This window comes from Falco naumanni, chromosome Z (assembly GCF_017639655.2).
Source record: "Falco naumanni isolate bFalNau1 chromosome Z, bFalNau1.pat, whole genome shotgun sequence".
In the NCBI taxonomy this organism is placed as follows: Eukaryota; Metazoa; Chordata; class Aves; order Falconiformes; family Falconidae; genus Falco; species Falco naumanni.
The window spans coordinates 49,714,869-49,737,603 of NC_054080.1; the positions used below are offsets into that span (position 1 = coordinate 49,714,869).

Here is a 22,735-nt window from a genome sequence, read left to right on the forward strand (position 1 = left end):
GATAAACTTAGCTACTGCACTGGAAGACTGTGAGGAGACTAAATTTGGGAGTAAATATAGTCTTTGATTGTAATCCATACTGATATTAACCTAAAGAGTAAACTAGATGTAGATACAAAAAAAAAAAAAAAATCTGAGAGATGAGTCCTTCTTTTTTTTTTTTCCCCAGTAATGATTATTCTCCTTATGGATGAATTCAAATGCATTGGTACAACCACAGGCAATGTATTTAAGTAACATACATGGAAGCTGAATGCTTTGTGTTTTTGTCTGAGTGATGCAACATGATGCAGCACACTGGACTGTAGTTTTCTAATTGATTGGATAGCCCATTCCATGCTGATTTTTAATTGCAGAAAAATTCTCAGGAGGGTTCCTTAGGTTTTAATAATAACAGGCCTCAAATCCAAGTCAGTAAAACTCCAGTGAAGTTGAGGGAATTGCCTCAAGAATGAAACTGGTTTGCTGTTTTGCCATTAACATTCATGGAGTTTCCTTGCCCATGCAGGAGAATCGCAGGGTACAGGGTGACACAGCCAAATGAAATTAATTTAGAAGTGGTTGTGCACAGGCAGTGCAGAACACTCTTTGTGGTTCAATTACTGGTTTCAAAACAATAAAAAAATCCCTACAACTACTTAAGATCTCTTTCCAGAAACCTGAGAGGAAATGGATGAAACAGAGTGTGACCTAGTCTTACAACAGTGAGTACAATAAAACCATGCTCAAAATGATTTATTAAATGCTAATAAATACCTTCAGGTATTCCCCCCACTAAGGACTACTTCAGTGCAGTTTTTGTGCAAGCAGAAACGTAATCCAGAGCTGCAAGCTAAAAGCCATTGCAAACGTATGCAAATGTCAGCACTGGGGAAAAGTAAACCATACAAAACTGAAAACATAAATAGAAAGCCTCCACTGTGAAAATAAAATCTTAAAATCGCTACTAAATGTAAGCAAAGAGTGTTCTGGAAGGTACAGAGACCAGAGCTATAAATGCTGAGGCCAGCTACAGACCCTTTGCTAAAAGTTTCAGATGCCTAGCTCTGAAAAGAAAAGAGATTGCTCTGAAACTGCAGGACTTGACAAGATTTCACTGTATGCAGTAACAAGGCCATTAGAGAAGCTGTTTGCCTGTCTGAGCCTGACAGTTTGTAGAGGCTCGAGATCAGCGTAAGAAATAAAATTTTAAAATAAACATACCCTGAGCTTTAGGAAAGGATGAGATTCTCTTTGCAAAAAAATCACACCCACAGACCTGAAATGAGTTTACAGCATCTAACAGAACTTGCAGTGTAAAGAGGAGAAAGAGATATGGAAGGGAGAAAAGGATGAAAAGAAGAAAAACATTTCATTAAGGATAGTTTCCAGATATGGCTTTCCACAGATACTGGTTGTATGATATACCAAAGACATATAAAATGAAGACAATGAAGCAAGGAGCTTGCAAGAGAAAAACATGTCTAGAGGGATAGAGGCAAAACTCTAGGAAAGGCTCTGAAGAAGTAGGATATGCAATATGAATAGCAGACATATGGAAGGATTAGTATCGAAATGCAGAATAAAAAGAAAAACAGAACCACAAGTGTTTCTTCTTTTAGATCAACTGGCACATGAGTTTGCCAAGTCTTGCTTTGAATGAGATTGGCAGCCTCTAGAACAGGGACTGCTTCTTACAGGGTGCTGCACAGTGTGGTGCAATGGAGCCCTTATTCCACATGCTTTGGGACATTTTACTAATAAAAGGACTTCCTTTTTTAAAATGAGTTTCTGAGTTCTGAGAACAAGTTGGCAGCAATTATGACTGACAATGCATTGATGGTTTGATGTGTTTTGTCTCAGTGCTTCATGGCTGGATAATTGGAAGCTTAACTGCAATGGATAACTGGATGCTTAACTGTATTCTAATTCTAAACCCCTTTTAATAATAATAAAAAATCTTAAACCACTTGACTTACCTATGAGAGCAGAGCTTCCTGGACTGATGGTCATTTTTGTTCCTGAAGGAGAGGTCAGCACTGAATGAGTGTTGGTCCCAGCACTGGAAACCACTGCTGTAAAGTCTTCTAGGTAAGGAAGAGGTCGTGGAGGCTCTGGTAACAAACAGGTTGGGAGACTGAAGTGATGAGCAACACTATAGAAGAAAACATCTCAGGGACATCACACACTCACCCCCCCCTCCCCACACACACACACACCACATACCCCCCCCCCCACACCCCCCCCCCCCCACCCCCCCCCCCACCCACCCACCCCCCCCCCCCCCCCCCCCACACCCACACCCACACACCCCCACCCCCACCCCCCCCCACCACCCCCCCACCTACTGCATTATTTGCTGTGCTGCAATATAATGATTTCAGAGGGGCAGTCTAAGCAGCTTTGGGCAACTACTAAAGGTGTGCTTTGCCTCACTTTAGGTAAGGCACTAGAGAAAGTATTAAAGTAACATCTGAATCAGTATGACCACAAAATAAAATAAATTCTCTCTGAAGGATACCATGGCATTCTGATTGACCCTCTTCATATGTGACAAAGGTACATGATATCAGGAAATACCATGTACAGCTTGGGTGAAAGAGCAAATTTATACAGCACAGAAGGCAAATCCAGTGTCCACAGCAGTCGCTGGAAAAAAATTAATGTCTGCTACAGCCTGGATCAAGCCCTGATAAGATATGGTTATAACCCTGCCAAATCCTGTGGTATATTTAGGTAAAGCTCCAAATGTGTAAGAGTTCAGAGCTCAAGAGGATCAGTCTATGCTGTCAACTGCAGGGATTTAGTTCTTCACTAACCATAATGCTATTTTAAAAATCGATTGCATTGCCTATCATTCCCAATTCTGTTTGTCATGGAAATGATGAGATGTTTGATTTAAGTGAATGGTAGCTTCATTCCCTTTCAATTAGATGACAGCACATGCTAAGCAAGTTTTCTATTGCTGATCACATTCAGCACCAGAAGTACGAGTCATGGATGCTTGATCTGTTTCTTTCCATCAAGGAACTAAACATGCCATTTGCCTACAAACAAAAGCAGCTTGTGTAGCTCACAGTAACTTTCCATCTGTAAAAACTAAACCATTTATAAAGATCAGAAAAGGATGTAAAGATCATGTGGAAATTTTTATTTATAGGCTGAAACCCAGTTGGTCCCTCCCTCTCCTGCACCTCCCCACCTCCACACCCCCAAAAGTTTTTAGACCAATTTTCTGTAGCAAGTCTGGATTCACAGTGAACTCATGTGAACATCCATAGAGGGGTTTTAGTGTTGATTTCACTTTAAAACTTCTTTTGGAAGCTGCATCATCCATGGAACCTGTGCTTACTCTAGTCATGAAAGATGAGAGCTGTAAAAGATGCTTTAATGGTGTTCCATCAATAACAGGGACTAGGTTTCACTATTGTATGTACAGAATCACTAAGTCTAGCTGGATCATTCATCTGCCAGGCATGGAGAAATGATAGAAGATGAGTTGCCAGGAAAGGAAACCCCTTTCCCACACATCAGATTATGAACAGGTAACACTTCCACTTCCACCCACACTTCACAGCTGACACATCTTTTCAAGTCACCCAGCTGGGCTTTCTGTCTGTTGTTCAGAAACCCAAGAAACAGTAAACTTGGCCATTTGTTGAACTTGGGAAGTGCTTTTTAAAAGCACACTGGGTTTATGCACAACAGTGTGGTGTGTACCAGGTGTGAAATGGGTCTGTATCACACAGCCATGTACGGAATGTCTGCTCAGCAGAGGCAAAGCACTTCACAGGGGACAGGTGGCATCTTTCTTATTTCAAGAGAGCCACTTTAAGAAATGGTTAATAAATGCTTTTGTTAGCTAGTAAGTCTGAAAGAGTGAAACTAAGTATCTCAGTACTGGGAGGTGCAGTCCCTGTGCTTAAACATTTTCTCCTTATCCATTTTCCTTTTACCACCACCTTGTTTCATGTGACGCTGCCCAGTGAACAAATACAGACTGGTTCTTTCCTTAGAACAGGGCTTCCTGTACGCCGTTCCCTCTTTCCACATACTCTGATTAGTACTGCTGCCTGGATGTGCCAGCAGCCACATTACTATTGCTGCAAGTGCAAAATACCCTGGACTCACCAAGAACCAACAGCTGGGAGCTTTCAGTTACCTCCCCACGAAGATTGGCTGCCTTGCAGGAGTACAACCCCTGATCTGACAGGGAAACGTTTGCAATTAGCAGCAACCCATCATTCAGATGGTGAGCAGAGGACAGCTTGACCTTGTTCTTAAACCAAGTAACTTCTGCTTCAGGAACACCTGCAAAAACATTGACAAAACATAACACAAGTAAGATACAGTAGTTGCTAAACAGTGTTATGGTTGCTACAGAAAAAAATGTTAAGATAGAGCAATTAAAACAAGATTTTAATATGACTTTGTAGTGAATATTTTGCACTTCAGAAGTGTTTAATCAATTCTTTCACATTGCCTGTCTCTGTGTTTCTTAGATCACCTTGAGACAGAGCAGAAGAGTTAAAACTGAATTGAAGTCTTCCCTTTCAGTGTCCCAGAGTTGCACAAGCAAACTTTGGACTCATTACTCTTAAAAGCAAGCCTATATTGGATCAGAACAAAGTTAATCTAGCCTAGTATGCTGTCTCTGGAAGAAGCCATAAGCTCGTGCCTCTCCCAGCCTCCCAGTAGTTTCAACTGAGGAACTTTTGGAGCCTGAAGTAGTTTCTGTGCAGTTAGGAACGCTCCATGGATTTCTTTTAACTCATGTGATCTTCCTTTTTGAAATTATGCAAACAATTTAGCATTTACATCTTCAGAAAAGCAGTTTCAGCAATCTCACCAGGAGGCCTCAGGCAACAGACCGTTACAGATCCATAACCTGCTACAGGAAGAATTGCCTCCTTTTGTGGCTTGGATCTAAGGTCCCAGCTATCTCTGTTGGGTACCCTTTTGTACCCAACAAAACCAGAATGGGTTCTCATGTGCAGCTGGCAAGACCTCTGGTCTTGCTGTAGATAGTATTTCTTCGACATAGGGATTTCCACCTCAGTTTAAATGCATACCAGATCAGGTAACTTAGTTTTACTGACTAGTAAGCAATTGGTTTATGTGAAATGGTATTGGAAGTCTTAAGAGATGGGATAGGCCTCTGGAGCTGTGCCTGGGAGGAAATGATATTGTGTGGACCCATGGCTGTAAGGAGCAGCACATCGCCAATCCTGGTAACTGCTGGAGTGCATGCTCTCCTGCTTGCGGTACTGTCTGTATGTGGGACACAGTTAATCTCTTTCACATGAACATTCAGTTTCCTTATGCCTACTATAGATTAAGATCATGCATACAGGCAGGTATTCTTAAGTATCTGCTGCCCACCTAAACCGTTCCCTGCCTCATGTCACAGCAACATGTTCTTCTGCCCATTGCACTACCTTTCTGGTTGTGCCTCCATGCCAAAAAAACCCACCCTACTGTCAGTTCTGTGGCCCTGGCATCAGAAATACCTCCCTCGGGCTGTGGTCACTGAGCATGGCCACCCATTTGACTGTATTTGCAGTAAGTGCCTGATTGCAGGTGCCTTGCTAAGCATGTGCAGATGGAAGTGGGAAGGGGAGATTTTTTCCTATTCTTCCACATCAAAGGATTGTGGCCTTTTTTCCACCTCTCCATGAGTCACCTGGTGGCTTTGCCAAGACATCTGGAATGAGTATGTGTGAGCCTGGCAGCCAGGAAGGAAAGCTGAAGCCTTGTAAGGGCAGAGGGTCTTGTCCACATTCAGAAAATAGCAGGAAGCAGGCTATAAAAGACTGCAGGGTTTTTCTCACCTTTGTCTGAGGGTAAATAGCATATGCTAATCTGGACCCTTCATGGCATACCCAGAGAACTAATCATTCTTGCCTATGCTGCTGTTTTCCCAAGGTTTATCCTCTTTTGTATTGCTACAACTCAGCTTTTTTAAAAGGATGGGCTTTGGCCTGTTTCTGACATGCTCCCCTCCCCGCCCCCCCCGCTGGGATATGACCATTACACAGCTGTCCCTCTGGCTGCTACTCTTTGACCTATGTGGCATGGGTGGGCTGACCACCACTTAAAACCTCACTCTGATTTTTTCCAGAGTCCTCAGGGGAGTTCAGCCAACAGATGGATAGCAAACAACCACAACCCCTGAGTTTATTCAAGCCTGCATGTTTATTGTGTTTCCATTACAGGGAAAGGAAGTTTGAGAGGTGAGCTCCAAAGAGCAAAGGAGAGAAAATGGAGACTTTTCTAGTTCTGCAGCCCCTGGGATGGGAAAACACTCACATCCCAGCACTTGTCCTCCAAATGCCACTAGTGAAGGTATGATCCATTCTCTTTCGCAGGCTAAGCTACTTACAGCGCACAGGTTTTCACATTATGGTTATTGCAGAATTCAGTCATGGAAGTATCAAGAAATGTACCTCAGAAATAAACAATCTCATATGAAATTGTGAAGTTTTCTCTAATTCCAACCAGGGCTCATCTTCCTTCTTTGACGACCAAAACTGGGTGGAGCTTTCAAGTTTTTCTTGAAAATAATGGAAGATAAGTGCAAATAGTGGGACAAGAGGAAGGGATGAGGAGTGCTGAGAAGATGAGGACTTCCTATGACCACAGTCCTCAAGAGCAAGGACTCAAATAAAATAAATAAATACATAAGGAGACAAATAAAACTAATATTCTTCTTTCAGACAACTGCTTGGATAGTCTTAGTCCAGAAAGGCAGATTCCTCCTGTATACACTTCACTAGCAGAAGAAGCAACAAGAGGTTAAAGGTAAGACTCCTTACTGTTGAGGTATTACTGTTGAGTCTAGAAAAGGTGCACTGTACCTAAAAAGCTCTACAAAAATAGTTTTCTGACTGATACTTTGCAAAGGGTGTTCTTCCTCTGTCTTTAAGATGAAGTTTCCACTATAACAGGGCATTATTTGAAACTAACCTGTACAGCTGTCCCTACAGTTTGCTTTAGGGAAGATAAGCAGTATGTCAGTGAGTAGCAACTTCATTTTCCTTTGTGCTTCTGCCTTTAGTGACACTTGTAAGCATCAAGATAGGAATAGAATGCAGCCAGCACAGGGATGAGCAAACACATCACTGCACAGCATTGCCATGAGAGGTGGAAAGTAGCAAGAGCATTTCATTCAGTTTTGCTGGGTAACAGTGAACGACAAAGGACAGAGGGCTGAGTGTGTTTGCCTTGCAGAAACAATCACAGAGACTGAAAGTCTGAGAGGTGCCAGGTGGAAACAGAACTCATGTTGCTGGGCAGGCAAGTCTTTAGATAGTGAATAGTTACCCAAATCTATTCTTTAGCTTTCCCCTCCATCACTGTGCATGTATCCAGCACAAAAAGGCTACCTGGGATATGCAGCAAGCAGAACTGTGCATGTTAATCAAGATAATTTTGCTAAACCAGGAGCTTTTGACGAAGGAGGCATAGCAATACAAGGATCTAGCAGTGGTGACTGGTTTACAATGCCACGAGTCATAAAGTAAAGTATACAGATGAAATGGACAGGAAAGGAATGTTTAGAACAGTTGAAAAAACTTCAAGCTGAAACATCAGAGAGAGAAGGCCATACAAGGCAGGATAGTAATGTACTTTAAGTTACTATTCTGTTCTGACTCAAGAGTGACTAATGGTATATGACACTTTTCAGACAGGTGCCTCTGTTAGAAGTCTTATGGTCTGAAGGACAGCATGGAAAAATGCCCTATGAAACAGATTTTTTAAATTTGTTTCACCTTTTATGTCCAACTGTATTTTCAATAACAGCTTGGGCCAGAATGATTGAAGCTTCTGGTATCTGAATGAATATCTGCACAATTTCAGTGCTGAAGTCAACAGAAAGCTTCCTAGTGATACTGATGTGATCCAGATTACTTCTACATCCCATTTAGAAGTGAAATTGCCTACAGCAATCAAATTGCCCATTCAGAAATGCTGCTGGCTTTTTGAAGCTTGGAGAAAATCCTCCAGCTGGAACTCACAGGCATCTGCAAGACTCCTGAGTGGAGTTCTGGGTAGGAGTTACCTTAGGATTATTTCTGGAGAAATCTGGGACTGACTACATTCTCCTAACTATGTTTAAGAAATCCTTTCATCTCTATGAACAAAGTAGTGAAATTATGTCAAGTGAAATAAGGCCGATTTTCAACCTTGAACAAAACCACACCACTGTTTGTGGTATAACCAAAATAGATTTTCATCCTGACATGATTCATATCAGGGGCCAATTAAACTCTAATGCACCCAGAATGATTTTGTTTTTCCTTGTCTTACAGCCAGTATCTGTAAGTTTAAGCTGAGAACATAGATTTTGACAGTGTTTATGCCTTTCATAAGAAGTTAAAGAGCAATATAAAATTACTTCCTAGGCTCTGGTAATGTTCTTTTTCATTATCTCCTGTTTTTAGGAAACCTTCTCCAGGCTTATCAACACCTGTCAGGAGCAAGTGTATACTTTTGTCCCTTGACAGCAGGAGTAGTTTTAGAAAATGTCATAACCAATCCTTATACTTAATATTTCTCATATAAATATTTATTCTGCTGTCCTGTTGACTCTCAGTAAAGATGTGTCCTTATATAAGACAGAACTCCAAGATCCAATACATGCATGGTCCTATACTACAGGCTATACAACACTGTGATAACAACATAGCTAACAACGATGAGATTAACAGGTACCTCATCCGGATCTGGGGCAACTCTTAGTTGCTATGCTGGCTCAGGGCATCCTGAAATGACTAGAGGGAAAGTACTAGAAGAAAAAAGACTGTAGCTTTACAAAGCTGTGCGAAGAGTTTTTTTTTTCATCTGGATATTCTCCACATAATTTCTGTATATGTTAGTTTGCTTTCTAATTATGTTCACTTAATTCTCACATTCTAATTCTTCTTTTATTATCTGATGTTACTGCATCAAACATTGCACATTCATTTACTATGATATGATGGTCATTTCACTGTTAGTGCCTTCTGGGGAACTTTGGCAAACCACATAGCTGTAAACTCCATCTACTCTGAAGAAGTCACTAGGATATGACACATTTGCTGACTGAAGCAATAGTGCATGTTACTCTTCTCCTTAGAATTGATCATTCTAAGTAGAATGATAAAAAAAATATTAAAAGGTTAGACAATCACAACCCTGATGCTAAACCAAAAAAATCTGTGCTTATATTAGAAGGAAAATTATTTTTATTGTCAAGTTCTTCAACAGGTTTTATGAGATGATCTATTTCCCAGACAAAGGTGAGACAGCTGATGGAAATCACTCTGTTCCTAGACCTCTTCCCATATGCAGCTCTTTTTTAAAATTGTTTTTTAATTATCAACACTATTTGTATGAAAATAGGATTCTAATTCCTATAAAATATTTCTTTCCTCATTACTCACTCTCATTACCTGTGTAACATCTCAACTTGTGGTTTATGACTTTATCATAATTTCAACAGTATTAATCTCTGATGTCATATTTGACATTTTCTGCAAAGGCAGTAGCAGAAGATAAATGCCCATGAAAAAAAATCATAATTTAAGCAATTTTTTTCTATATCATAGAAGAATCCAATATACAGTAAAGTTACTAGATCGCAAAAAGCCTTCTTCTGGGAGATATGGTAGTGATTCTACTGTGACACTGCTAAAATTTTCCATTGTGGATGACTTTGTCCTGGTAGATAGGCTGCATAAAATTGCTGGAGATTATTTTCCTCTCAGAAAAGGCACTGTATTAGTGCCCCTGACCATGTTGTCCTCCCTTCCTGTAGTTTTCTGATGCAATAAGAACTGTGGCAACTTTGCTTAGCCACATCCCGTTCTTTTCATGATGTCTTCATACTGAAGGGAAATGGCTGCACTTCTTAAATCAGCAGTCATTGTCTACATCTATGGGGCTTCCCCATCTGCAGCTGGGAGAACCCAGAAATCTAAAATAATTTATGTTCATATACTACTTAGCTTCTTTCACACACTGGCAGTGCAGGTGGCATACAAGGGCCTGGGGAAAAACAGTACAGTTTTCATTTCCTTGTGTTTGAAAGACACTGAACATTGGTCTGATTGCAAGTGAGTGTCTAGTGTCTATGTTGAAAGGGCAACAGAATTACTGAATTTATTCCCTCATGAACCACTAGGAAAAAATGATACTGTATTTTTCTTTCATGAATCCCACTGAAAGTAATCAATAAATTGGAATCCCAGCCTAGTATTTGCACAGCTATTGTGAATATTTTGCTAAAGGACAAACGACCAAATAATGAAACTTGAGCCAAATACTCTTTTCACTTAATAATTTGCATAGAGGTGTGGTTGGCAGCACCTGAAGAAAGAAAACTGACATTCGCTAAGTGCTTGAAGTGAGTAAAAAGTGTAAAAAAAAAGAGCAGGATATTTGGATATTTGCAGTGCAGATGCTTAATTAGGGTAATTTGAAATAACTGCTAGGTATGAGAAGCTAAAGCAAGGGTGTAAGGGACTTCATATAAGTCTCCACTGCAGATACTTGTGTAATACTCAGCACGGCTCACTTTGCATTTTATAAGCTGCTCCCTTCCCCTCCTGTTCTCCCTCACATTGTGCATGAAGGTGTAATGAATCAAAGGTTTGGCCCTGGTTCTGTAGAGATTTCCCAGATCTCTCTCTCTGCCCACCCCTGCTTCCCATACCAACATTCCCACCAACTGCAACACACAGATAAGATCAACTTTTTTTGGTCACTTTTGGAAACAGGCAAACTACTGCCATAAGACTGAGGGCTATTCAGTCTCTGGCTGGAAAACAGTTTCAGGGAGGACCCTGTTTCAGCAGAATTCCTCTGAGTTCTGGCGCTCCCAAGATGAAAAAAGAAAAATCAGTAAGAGTGTGCTAACATACTCTTAATTTGAAAAAAAGAGTTTGGAAGGAAAAGAAGGAACTGGAGTGGACTTTAAAAACCTCATCAATAAGGAAATAAGTCAGTCAGTCCATGCTTGTATATTCTCACCAAACATGCCCAACAGGTAGGAATATATGTTTTTTTGTACCCGCACCATACTGTGTATTTCTAACAAAGATGCCTGTTGTATCTTCTAGATTTTCTAAAGCCAATACACTTTTCTTGTTGGTATTGATAAAAGGAGGGCAATTTCTATGCTAGGAATTAATGGAAGTGAAGAAGTTTGCCCAAGTTCTAGGAAAACCTTGCATTCACCCAGTTGCACCTGGAGACACTAACTTAGCAAAGAACCCCGCAGAAATTTATAGCTGAAGGCATCTGCATGGGAAACCAAGTAATTTCTCACCTGCAACCTGGCAGCTGATTGTAACATTTGCTCTTTGGATTGTTTTCACTGTGCTTCCGATATCCACAGTAACAGCTGGAAATTCAGTGTTTATCACAGTAGCTCTTGATGCCTTTATCAGTGGCTTTCCTGCAGAGAAGAACCAACATGATTTATCAGACCAAGCACACTGAGCTTGCATGGGACAGATGGCCTGGGACACTCTGGGACACCCACCTGCTTTTTATAATATTGGTGTCACCAAATTGCATGGGAAAAGCTGTCTTGGAAAAAGAAAAAGCATGCTTAGAGCAGAGGCAGGATAGCATTAAAGCCATATGGACACAAATAAGAACCAGCTGGATCAATAAACACCAGCACAATTGAGGCTGCTGCAGCAAGATGTTTGCGTGGTACTGCAACCAAGATACCACCCTTTGCCAAAGGCCAAACATAGGGAAAAGAATCCCGAGTGATGGCTACAGGCACATTAATAGTGAGGGAGGTTTACAGCAACCTGCAAGCTGTTTCTACACATCAAATGTGTTTTCTTTAGTCTATAGTGGAAACACTGGGATTGGGAAGACCACGCCATAACCAGAAAGTTTTCTCATAATGGCTAGTGTCAGAAAATGAGGGACATAAACAAGCTACTTTCTGTGAGCTAACCCATTTTGTGTTCCTAAAGCCCGTAGTAACGGTGCTATGCATTAACATTGTTCGTCTCTAACAGATACCTTCTTTGCCTGCAGCAAACTTCCCAAATTGTTTTCAGTGTGCTTCCAACACAGGTGACAGCAAGCAAGTGGGTCAAGGTGTTCTCCTGCTGTTGTCCCTGACCATGTGGGATTAGCTGTGGAGTTATCTACCACCAGGGGCTTAAGGAGCCTTCTAGTACTCCTTTCATAGGAGTACTGTAAAGGCATGACTACATGACACAAAACAGTTCAGAGATACTCGGGCTTAGCTCTGAGAAAGGGGAGTGAAGCAGCAGAGCTGACAGAGCTGAGTTAAAGGCAGACCCCTGCCCCAGACAAGATGCTTTGCAGGCAGGATGATGGATGGAGGGGTAGAACATGACATCGCTTCAAATGGTATGGGACTTGGGTGTTTTTGACTTGTTGTATTTACAAACTCTTTATCCAAAAATCTATAAACACATTTTTTTCCCCTTTAAATGAAGGGTCAGATACAAAACAGGTTCAGATGTCATCATTTGCCTTCGAAAGCTGCAGTTCTAGGCTAATGTCTACCGCTGGCTTCATTTGCATGTTAATTTGAAGGTGGTCAAGGAAGAAAATACGTAGGTGAGAAAAAAAAAAAAGTGGATTCATTGAGCTCATGGGGAATCTTGAAGATTGAATTCAGTCCTAACTATAAATTTCTGCATATATTTCCAGGGCTTTTAAAATATTCATTTTATCTGGAATTCCTGTCATATCAGTTTGGGTTCTTTTTTTGTATTTTTTTTTATTTCTTTTTTGGTGCTTTTAATGCCTAAGAATAGCAAAGTAAAATATTACATTTTATTGTTGAAATATCTCTCAAGGTTTTAATGTTTTGCGGCAAAGCCTAAAGAAAAGAAAAGAATTCTTCAGCTATACATCAGCCTTTTATTTTCCTGATTCGTTTCCACAATCTCATCAAAAGATTAAAAATCTTTTAGCTGTTCAACCCATAAAAAGTAACAAACCATTGATAAAAATGGAAGCATATTCCACTATCTTTTTTTCCATGCATGTGTTAGATGAATCAGAAAATTCTTCAATGAAAAAAGCTTTCCGCCCCACTCCTGATGCCTCTAAGGACAGTCTCAGCTTTCCAGGTTTTTTTTTGAGAAAGTACTTCCATTCTGCCAGAAAGTTTGTTGCTTTGTTCCAAAACCCGCTCAATATCTCATGTTGATATTTATGGCCTCATTTTATAAAATGTTCAGCTCTTTGCTTTGGATGTGAGATGGAAGTGTATACCAGTTCCTAAGCAGAGTTCAGCTTGAGTCTGGGGTGCAAGAATATTAATTCATCTAAAAACAGTTAAAAGTACAGCCTTGATAATTAATTATAATAAAACAGCTATTAGTCTTCCTGTGCCACGTGGACACCTAATGCTCAGTTTATTTTTCTGTGGCTTCTCACAGTATTGTCTCCACACAAATTACGTCGTACAAAACTGGCTTTTAAACTCACTGAAGCAATAGGGATAGAATAGTACTTTTGACTTTAATAAATATTTTTTTATTATAAATTATATTAAAAATATTTTTTAAATCTTGTATTCAGCTGCTTGCTGGTGCAATAAAAGAGGATTATTATGGAGTTGCTCCTAACTGTCTTAGCAGCAACACCACTGCCCTGCTGCCTGGAATTCAGCAAAGATATTGCTGATCTGCAGTAGTGTACAAAGGATCAGTATCTTTGTTTTTGCCTACATGTAATATGTAGCTCTGATGCAGATCTTCCTTTTCCACTCTGGGGGATTCAGCTGTTCTCCTTCTAAGGGACAGACAAGGTCTCTTTCCAGTTGGTTTACTGATCATCAGAACTTCACTGCAGGCCATTGATTCATTCTTAGATTTTCTTTATGCTCTTCTTGCCTGAAAGTTTCTCTGTGTTTGGTGTAAAAAACCCTCAAACTCATCAACTGCTATTCCCTCCTTTAATTACACATGGATACATTGGCAGCTGATGGTCATTGCCTGCACCTTGGAGGCCTCCAAATACTTTCACATTCTGAAGCAGTAAAATGGAGAGGTCTGAAAAATCAATAAGCTTTCTAGCATTTCTAATGTGTTTCCTTTGTGATAAATAGGATCCTCCTTCTCCAAGACCTCTCTGCCTTGCCACAGTCCTTGTCTGTCTCTTCTGTCTCTTCATCTTACTCAACAGCTCCTCATTCACATTTGCTGCTCTGCCTCTCTGCTGGTCCTGATGTGGTTGTGAGCCTGCTGACATTGCCTATCAATGAACCTTGAAGAAGCTGGATTCACGCACTACCTCCCCTTGCCCTTGGCTTTTATTCAGGTGTGTTTTCTTTAGAACAGAAATCTAAGCTAACAAAGGATATTTAGTCTGCTTTAGAACTCACCTGATACTAGGTAAATATAAACCTAGAAGTTGATTTTTTTGTGAACATCTATTTCCCAGCAATTGAAAGTGTCAGCCATTCTTCTGCCACAATGGATCAAATATGATACAAGGGCTTGATCTTGCAAGGGCCCGGCTCTTCAGCTCTGCTATTTTTCAGGCTTGCCTAATGTACATCTGAATAAGTCCTTCAATGAGTCTGTTAGACTTGAAGATATCAGTGATAGGTTTAAAAGGAAGCATACAAATTGGGAGGCTTGGACTGTGCTGACCATATAGGCTATGAATAACCAGGATGAGAGCATGACAGATGCAGCAAGTGAGAAAAAGCATCAATCTCTTGCAGAAATCCACAAATCTCACAAACTAACTGTGAAAGCTGCACTATGCCTCAGGGTTTTCCAGAGTTCATACCCTGTGTTTTCAGCAGTATACCTCTGTTGACCCACCTTGCCCACACAGCATCTTCAGCCACCTGTTCCCTAACAGTTTCTGTGCAGAATCACACAAGTGGCAAGGACCATCCTACAATCACAGAGAGTGAACAATTTACCTGCTAGAGTGACAGCAATAGAGACAGAGTCAGATCCCAGGGCATTGGATGCATTGCAAGCATAGAAACCCACATCAGCTTCCACAGGTGCTAGAATCTGCAAGGAGTCATCAGGCTGAAGTAGTATCCTGGAGTAAAGCAGAAAGAAACATTTAACAGTCTTTTAGTTTGCGTGAGCGTGTATAAACTGACTGGGATTTTTTCAGGTTTACGTTTTTTTTTTTACAGTTCAGGCCTTTAAAAATTTTAGTCTTGTTCCCAGTTCTGCTGCTGATAGGTGTATTAGAGAAAGATTGCTGAGTATTTAGAACACCTGCCTGTGGTTGTGAAACCTCCTCTGCTGCTGTGTCACTTCCTGCATAATGCTGAAGGAGTTGCCTAGCCTCCCTGTCTCCCAGTTCTGCAAAGTAGTAGCACCAAAAGTAAAGAAAATGCCGAATTATTGCAAGGGAAAATTCATGAAACCTGCTGAAGAAGGCAGGAAGAAGTGAAGTGAAGCACAAGCTCAGCATCAAAGCCTGAAAGAGGCTCCACATTCTTTAATTGCTGAGCAGTTTGTACAAACCCAGCAGTCTCGTGGCTCCCCTAATATTCAGTGAATACAAAGGGATGAATATTCAGCTCCTCCTTGGGCTGTGCCAAGTGTTTCTTTCCTCTGCCACTAAAAGGAACCTGCTGTGATCTCAGTGTACTGCCCTTGGGTAAATGGGATGAATGAGGTCTTAGAGTTCTTAAGAACTACTTTTCACAGTCAGTTTTGCAGTAGTATAACCCCATCAGGTCCTGACATATACCTGTTTGAGCAGGAATTCAGTCCATGGGCTCTTGTCAATGCTTATGTACCCTTAATTTCAGCACAGTTATGTCATGGTTATTGTTCCTTTCTCTTAATTTTTTAGCTGAAACTGTTGATAAAACCTAATCACAAATTATTTTTCTCAGCAGCAACTTTCAGCAGCTGTTGTACATGAACTCTTGGTTGAGACTATGATTGACAGAGACAAGGGTGAAAGTGGTGGCAGGATTATGCCTGTAAAACACATACAATAAAAGTCTGCTCACAGATCCTGGAATAGATGAGTTTCTCTCCACTCCCGCCCCTCCCCCCTCAGTGAAAACTGGTGTCTCATGGACAAAAATTCAGCAGATACTTGATCTTGCACAACACTGTGGGTGGTGGATCTCTAAAACAAACCAGATTAGGACCACCAATCAAAATCTATTATAGGAAAAAATGCAGAGTTAAAATTCTTTTTTGACCATTTTTTGAGTAATAATGGTAAATATTATTATTAATAAAAGGAAAGACCTGCCTTTTGTCAATGAAGCTTTCCAAGTGCCTAGAAAAATTCACATTTGCAAAACGGACATTAATAATTTTTAAATTGCATTTTGCTTGAACAGCAAAAACCCCTCAATAGTTGAAAGAATTCCCTCCCCACTTCTGCTTTCAAGGATCATTTCTTTCTTACCACTTAGTCATAAATAGGGCAGACTTCTAGTTAGCCACTGCTAACAGTGCCAGAAACTGATGAAGTAATTTACTTACAAAACCAGTGTTAGCATGCATCAGTAGCTCACACATAAATTTTTTAGTTTGACACCGACTGGTTCAATCTCTACATGGAATTCATTAAAGCTTCAGAATTTGTCCCAAATTACACTAGCATATAGCAGTTAAAAGCTGGGTGTGTTCTGCCTACATGTGTGCAAATATAGTATCTAAGCTGATCAGTCACTCCTACACCAAACAAACAACTACAACCCAATATAAAAAGTTTTTAGAATTGTTTCTGTCACCTTTAGGTTGAGGAAAGACCTTGCTTAATATTGCACCTTCTAAAACACAAGGGATCATAATTTGTTTGTTGTTAATCAACTGCTGATATAAATCTCTGTCAGCTTAAATCTAGTGCAACTATTTTTAGAAATAGAAACAGGACAGGTAGGTACCTGCCTTGAAAAAAACCCAAACCCCAACGCTGCTCCATCTTTCTATCTTTTCAACCTGTTTTAATGTCCTTTAGAAACAAAGCTAATGTCCTTTTCTTTTCAATAATGCGGTTGTGTGTCACAGCTTGGCCTAGCTGCTTTTCTTGAAAGCAGATCTTTTATTATCCCTCTTTGTATAGAATTATTTTGGTTGGATTCCCTATTTGCTCATAGATCGCTATTTTTGTTAAGTATTGGGTTGCTTGTCAGTGGTGAAAAAAACACCAGCTGTAGCAATTCTTTCTGTCAGCAGCATGTCTTCAGAATCTCATTTATGGACTTAAAATAATACAGCTTGATGTTTAATCAGTTTCATGTCAGTTGTTCCACACTGCATCCATTGTGTCCAAGACAAAAAAAAATTATAGGACGTATATCTGTGACTAATTGAGATGGCACCTCGCAAACACCTAACTCTGTATCACCTACTGTTTACATTCTGTTTCATGTCCATTTATAAAACACATTTCTGTTTTTGGAAAGTTGAATTATCAAGTACTGATGGGTTTCCAGTGGTGGAATTTACAGCTTACTTGGAAGGCTTGCTAAACAATGCATAAATCCCATAAAGATTTTTCACTTCTAAAATGGGTTCGTAAGGAAGTTATCTGAATTTTCTTTGAAATAGAACATTTTCCAGCATTTACAGAAGTCTCCAGACTTTGGTATAGATGTTAGCAGGCTCTGAAAGTGCACTGAGAACCCATGCTGGCGTTAACCTGACACTTTAACCTTAGGAGAGATTATAGACACTCATGTTAAATAGGTACCCAGGCTGAATACGCAAATTCAAGTCAAAGATCTTTTACTGGAACCACACATGTATTTTCAACTGCTGCAGCTTTTTGTGTTATATGTTTTCATTCTATTGAGTAACTGAAAACCAACACTTTTTTGGGGCCTGTGTTATATCTTTTTGTGACAGTACCTAAACTAAACTAAGAAATTAATTTTTGCAAGTGGAGCTATGTAGTGGGAGTCATAAATACTTCTAGTGGGAGTCCTAAATACTTCCAGGTGGAGGGAACAGCTCATGGAAAGAGGCAATGGGAATAGAGCCATGTGTTGCTACATCACTGGTCCAGATGAAATCCATGGCCACAACACATGAAAGTGCGTGCCTTTATCTTGGTATTTGGTAATACACAATACAGATTGCTATCACCCAACCTAAACCCAGCAGCCTACACTCTAAAAATCACAATAAAAAATAGATACAACTGGAATCTCAGTATACTCAGTCGGACATGAGCTGAGGGACTTCAGCACCACTCTCTGACCTTCCTCACCAAAAGTGTCTCTCTTTGATGCTGGTATGGGAAGACCCATCTCTATTAATTTTCTTACTCCATTAAGATGGAGGTGGGCTAGAAAACTGGTTTCTCATTTCCATTCAGAGGCTGGCAATGTGTGGAGAAGACAAGCTGCAGAGCTGAAAGACAGCTCAAGCATACCAAACACCACCGCATGCAGATGGCCTTTCAGTTTGCAGCACTACACTGTGAGACTGCTTAAATCGCGGCTTTCATTTGTACAGCTGATTGGCAGCCAGCAAGACTATTCTGAGCCAGGACCAGAATACCGCTGTTAAGAACCCAGTAAAACATCCACAACCCAATTTTTATATGCACCATGATTTCTAAACTTCCATTAACTGAAAAGTTACAAATGCTGACTATCTCTGAAGCCCAGTGCTTCATGTTGGATCAACCTCACCCACCAACCTGGAGTGATGAGTACAGAAGGAAGTTCATAAAGTGGAAATGGCCTCAACCTTCAAAGCAGAGTAATGCTACTAACTGGCAAATAAACCATACTTCCCCAAGTCTTTCCAATAGAAATTTTGAGCACACATATTTGCCTGATAATTCAGAAATACAGCACAGCATTTAATGCTATTTCAGCCAAACTGAGTGAAAATAAAACGGTTGAAAGGCATTGTAAGATTAAAAAAAAATCTAAACTAAAACTTCAGAAATTGTAAGACTGTTTTACTGTCATCTAAATGAATCTGCCTGTTGCTACACTGTGGCTGCTTATATGGTGTGAGATAAACTTGTAATTTTCTCATGAGTGTAGTGTCTGGCATTAACCACGTGGACTTTATGTAACCTTCATTCCCTTTCAAGCATACCACAGAAACTACAGTCATTTCAAAGACAGAAAAAAGAAAATTAATCCCTTAATATCGCACAATTCCAACAGGATGTAACCACTGGCAATAAAAATCTACATGTGAAACTTTTGGAGGGTCATGAGGATATTTTCACGGGAATATGGCAAAATAGAAGGACACTACAGGCCAAAGCCTTGATTGAGACTGCATGTCATTTCTGCAAAAGATACATACTTGCTCTTAGTGTCCCTTCCCCCTGCAAAAGTTACCATATTTTGGTAAGAAACCTGATACACTTACTAGGCCTCAGACACAGAAAATGAGAGATAAGAACCTGGAAATTCAGTACATTAAAGAAAACAATGATTTTGGAGTGATTCTGTTGCTAAAACGAGAAAGGAGCTAATAAACTATTGTATAACTATGCAGAAGGAGCAATTGTACTCAAGACTTTACTGCATGATCCACAGACACCACACTGGAAATTAATTTTTGACTCCATCTTTTCTAATTTCCTAAGCTAACCCTATGATTAAATGCAGATGTCTTAACTGAGGTCAGTATCTTATGCAGAAAGAGCTTCTATCAGATGCCTGGACTGCTTTGTTGTACAATGTTGCTTAATATAACTGCCTCTTACACTCTGCCCATCCTCATATACCAGTTTCTCACAGAACAGAACCAAAATATGAGCTCAAGTATACATATGAGAAAAATGTATGTTATCAACACAGTTAAGCACACAGCTAGCACTGAAAATAGTCTTTTCATGTGCTTTCGCACATAAATGAACACCATGGAGTGATATGCAGGTAAAGGCTACCCGAAGGAAAAACAGCGTAATTTCTGTGGTACACTGTTAAAAACATTTTGTTGCTCATGTTCTCAGGCTACATGTGGGGCCAGCACACTGGAGTTTGAACAGACAAGGATGCACTGAGTCACATCAGAAGGCTAGTGCTTGGAGATCAGTGTGCTGAGATGACAGCATAGCTGCAAATATCCATGAAGTATGGTTCCACAGTTTCCAGCCTCTATTGGGACATACACAGAGAATGGTGATGGTAATGCCACCTGAGGTTTGTCCTGTGGTGATTTTACACATACATACACATGTGGAAGGCAGAAGCCTTTCTTCCTTCACCTTCTGCTACCTCAAGCATGTCAGATAGACCCTGCTGGGGCACTATGAGAAATTAAATTCATATCTCCAACAGAGGATAATAATAATAATAATCAGTAATCAGTTTTCATATCTCAGAAACAGTCTTCATAGCAGAAACCTCCACCTTCAGACTGGAAAATACACTAAGGCTTCCAGTCTCCAGATGTGCTCCAAGGGCTGCAGTAGGCACTTATCTATTTTAGCATTTTATGAACTTGTCTTTTTGCTTAATGAAACAGAACAGAAGTTCCTGTTTGCTGCTCCAGACCCACCCAGCATCCAGACCTTGTTGAAGAGTTACAGTGCCCTGTTTACCACTTGAGGTGTGTCAGCCTTTCTTTCTGCTATGGAATTGGACTACAGCAAAATATGGTTTTGTCCATGGGACTGACAGGCAGTAAAACATGAAAACTGGGGAGTCAAAATATCAATTATTTTCTTAAAATTTAAATAATATGCTTTACCTATCATTGTATTTCACCTCCTCTCCATTCTTAGCCCAGGTGATGGTGGGCTTTGGGTTTCCCACTGCTTCGCAGTGAAGAAGCACACTCAGTGTACCACTGGCTAGGACCACTGTCTGTCCCAGGTGGGTAACGACCTCTGAAGCAGAAAGCTGTTGTGCTGCTGAAATCTTTCGGAGGATGGCAGGCTTTTGATGAGGTCTGTGCAAGCCCTTTGCCAGGTCTACAGAGGTGGGAAGAAATGCTTCAGCAGATGAAGTCCTCAGGGAGCTGGTAAATCCAGAAACGTGTCTGTGGAGAGGATACTCCACCGAGGTTGAATCTACTCTTCGCCTTGATGCTTTGAGGACAGATTCCTGGTGCTCCATGTGGCTCTTGAAAACCTCATGAGCTAGCTGCATGACAATCTGCTCAGTGTAGACATCTTTAAGCTCCTCAGGCTGTTGAGACAAATTCCTTATGATATCATCCAAGCGTTTCTGTTCTGTAACCATAGTAAATGGCAAGCTATACTCCCGGCTCTGGTCCTCCTCTGAGGATGCATTTCTCTCTGTCGACTCCTGGGTTTCCCAGGACTCCAGATCTTCCCCTGGCCAGCCCCTGTGCTGCAGCAGCCTTGAGACTATATCATCATACCACCTGCTGGGATCACTAAGGTGTCCTCGCTTTTCAGCCTTGCTTCCATTGAAGAGAATCCCACTGATACGTTTCTCCTCTGTTCGCAAGGCTTCATTTAAGCTGGCTTTTCTCATGACCTCTCCCTCCCTAATACCAGCTGGCTGCCCAGCAATGATCTTTTTGTTGCTTCCAATTAGTTTAATTACAAAATGCTCCTGGGCTGGCCCTGCTGTGCAGGTGTATGTCCCAGTGTCTGAAGGCTTCAAACGATGGATTTTCATGTACCCGTAGGGTGCAATAGTGATGTGAACTGAGCTGACGAGCCTCTTGTCATCCTTCTGCCAAGTGATCATTGATTTCCGGAACCTCCTTGTGGGGCATCGGAGTATAACAGAGGTTTTGGGCAGCAGGTAGGCATACCCACCCACAATAAAGTGTAGTTTCTTCTGCTTCCTTGTCTGGATGTAAACTTTCTTTATGGCCATAATATGGGGGCTTTGTTTATGAGCTGGCCTGTTGTGCCCTGAAATTATAATCATTAAAACTATTAGTATGTGATACCATTAAACAAAACAAGCAGTTTACTTTGGTGCTGACAGCAGTCAACCCATTAGACAGTAATGGGAGAAACTGACCACCAGCTGCTGAACATTAAGTTGAGGCAATCAAAGTAAGAGGAACTAACAAGGAGCACTTTAGGAATGCAAAAGTGGTCCTGCCCCAGATACATGCAGAAACCAGAGCCAGTGACAAAAGCTTTAGAAGTGGGAGAAAAACAGAGTGGAATCAGAATCACAGAATGGTCAGGTTTGGAAGGGACCTCAGGAGTCATCTAGTGCATCCCCCTGCTAAAGAAGCTACAGCAGGTTGCAAAAGCTGCATCCAGGCAGGTTCTGAATCTCCAGAGAAGGAGACTGCACAACCTTTTCAATGTAGGTCTTGTTGTTAATGTATTTAAAAGAAGATTGTTGCTTAATAAATACATTGAAAAGACAAGTCTTTACTATTCAAACCCTCAAAGGCAACATGGTCTTGCAGCTCACGGTAGTAGGGAAAAGTAAAAGTGCTGCTACCTCAAGAAGTAATGTTGAACAGAAAAAAACTTCTGGACTAAGCTTAAAACCATGTTAAATACTGTTAAAGCACACTTGTTCAGTGTTTCCAGATTCCATATCTCTGTGACAGAGATATTTGTAATGAAACACTAAAAAACCAGCATAGGTATATTATTAGTAAATATCATGAAATGTTTGGTCCCAGCTTTGGCTCTGAATGTCAGATGTTGTTTTCTCCCTGATGTACCCAACATTTAGCTGTTTCAGAGTTCATTGTCAGCTTTAATCTGAAGGAAGGCTGTCTTTGGAACTTTTGCATACCCAGCTGGCTTACTGCAAGCCAGGGAAGGGCATACAGGGAGACTATTGCTCTTGTGGAGCGCAACACCAAATGCATGAAATAATGACATAGAACACATG

At 40.6% G+C, this 22,735-nt stretch overlaps 1 protein-coding gene across 1 annotated transcript in view; it reads right to left on the reverse strand.

Moving 5' to 3' along the window:
- ADAMTSL1 (ADAMTS like 1) overlaps positions 1-22,735 on the reverse strand; it is a 176,271-nt gene that overhangs the window by 23,811 nt on the left and 129,725 nt on the right. The window contains exons 19-23 of the mRNA XM_040578858.1: positions 20,643-21,783; positions 14,906-15,033; positions 11,291-11,419; positions 4,111-4,290; positions 1,959-2,093 (exon numbers count right to left, since the gene is read on the reverse strand). Coding sequence (XP_040434792.1) covers positions 1,959-2,093; positions 4,111-4,290; positions 11,291-11,419; positions 14,906-15,033; positions 20,643-21,783 — 1,713 coding nt within the window. The remainder of the gene's footprint in view (positions 1-1,958; positions 2,094-4,110; positions 4,291-11,290; positions 11,420-14,905; positions 15,034-20,642; positions 21,784-22,735) is intronic.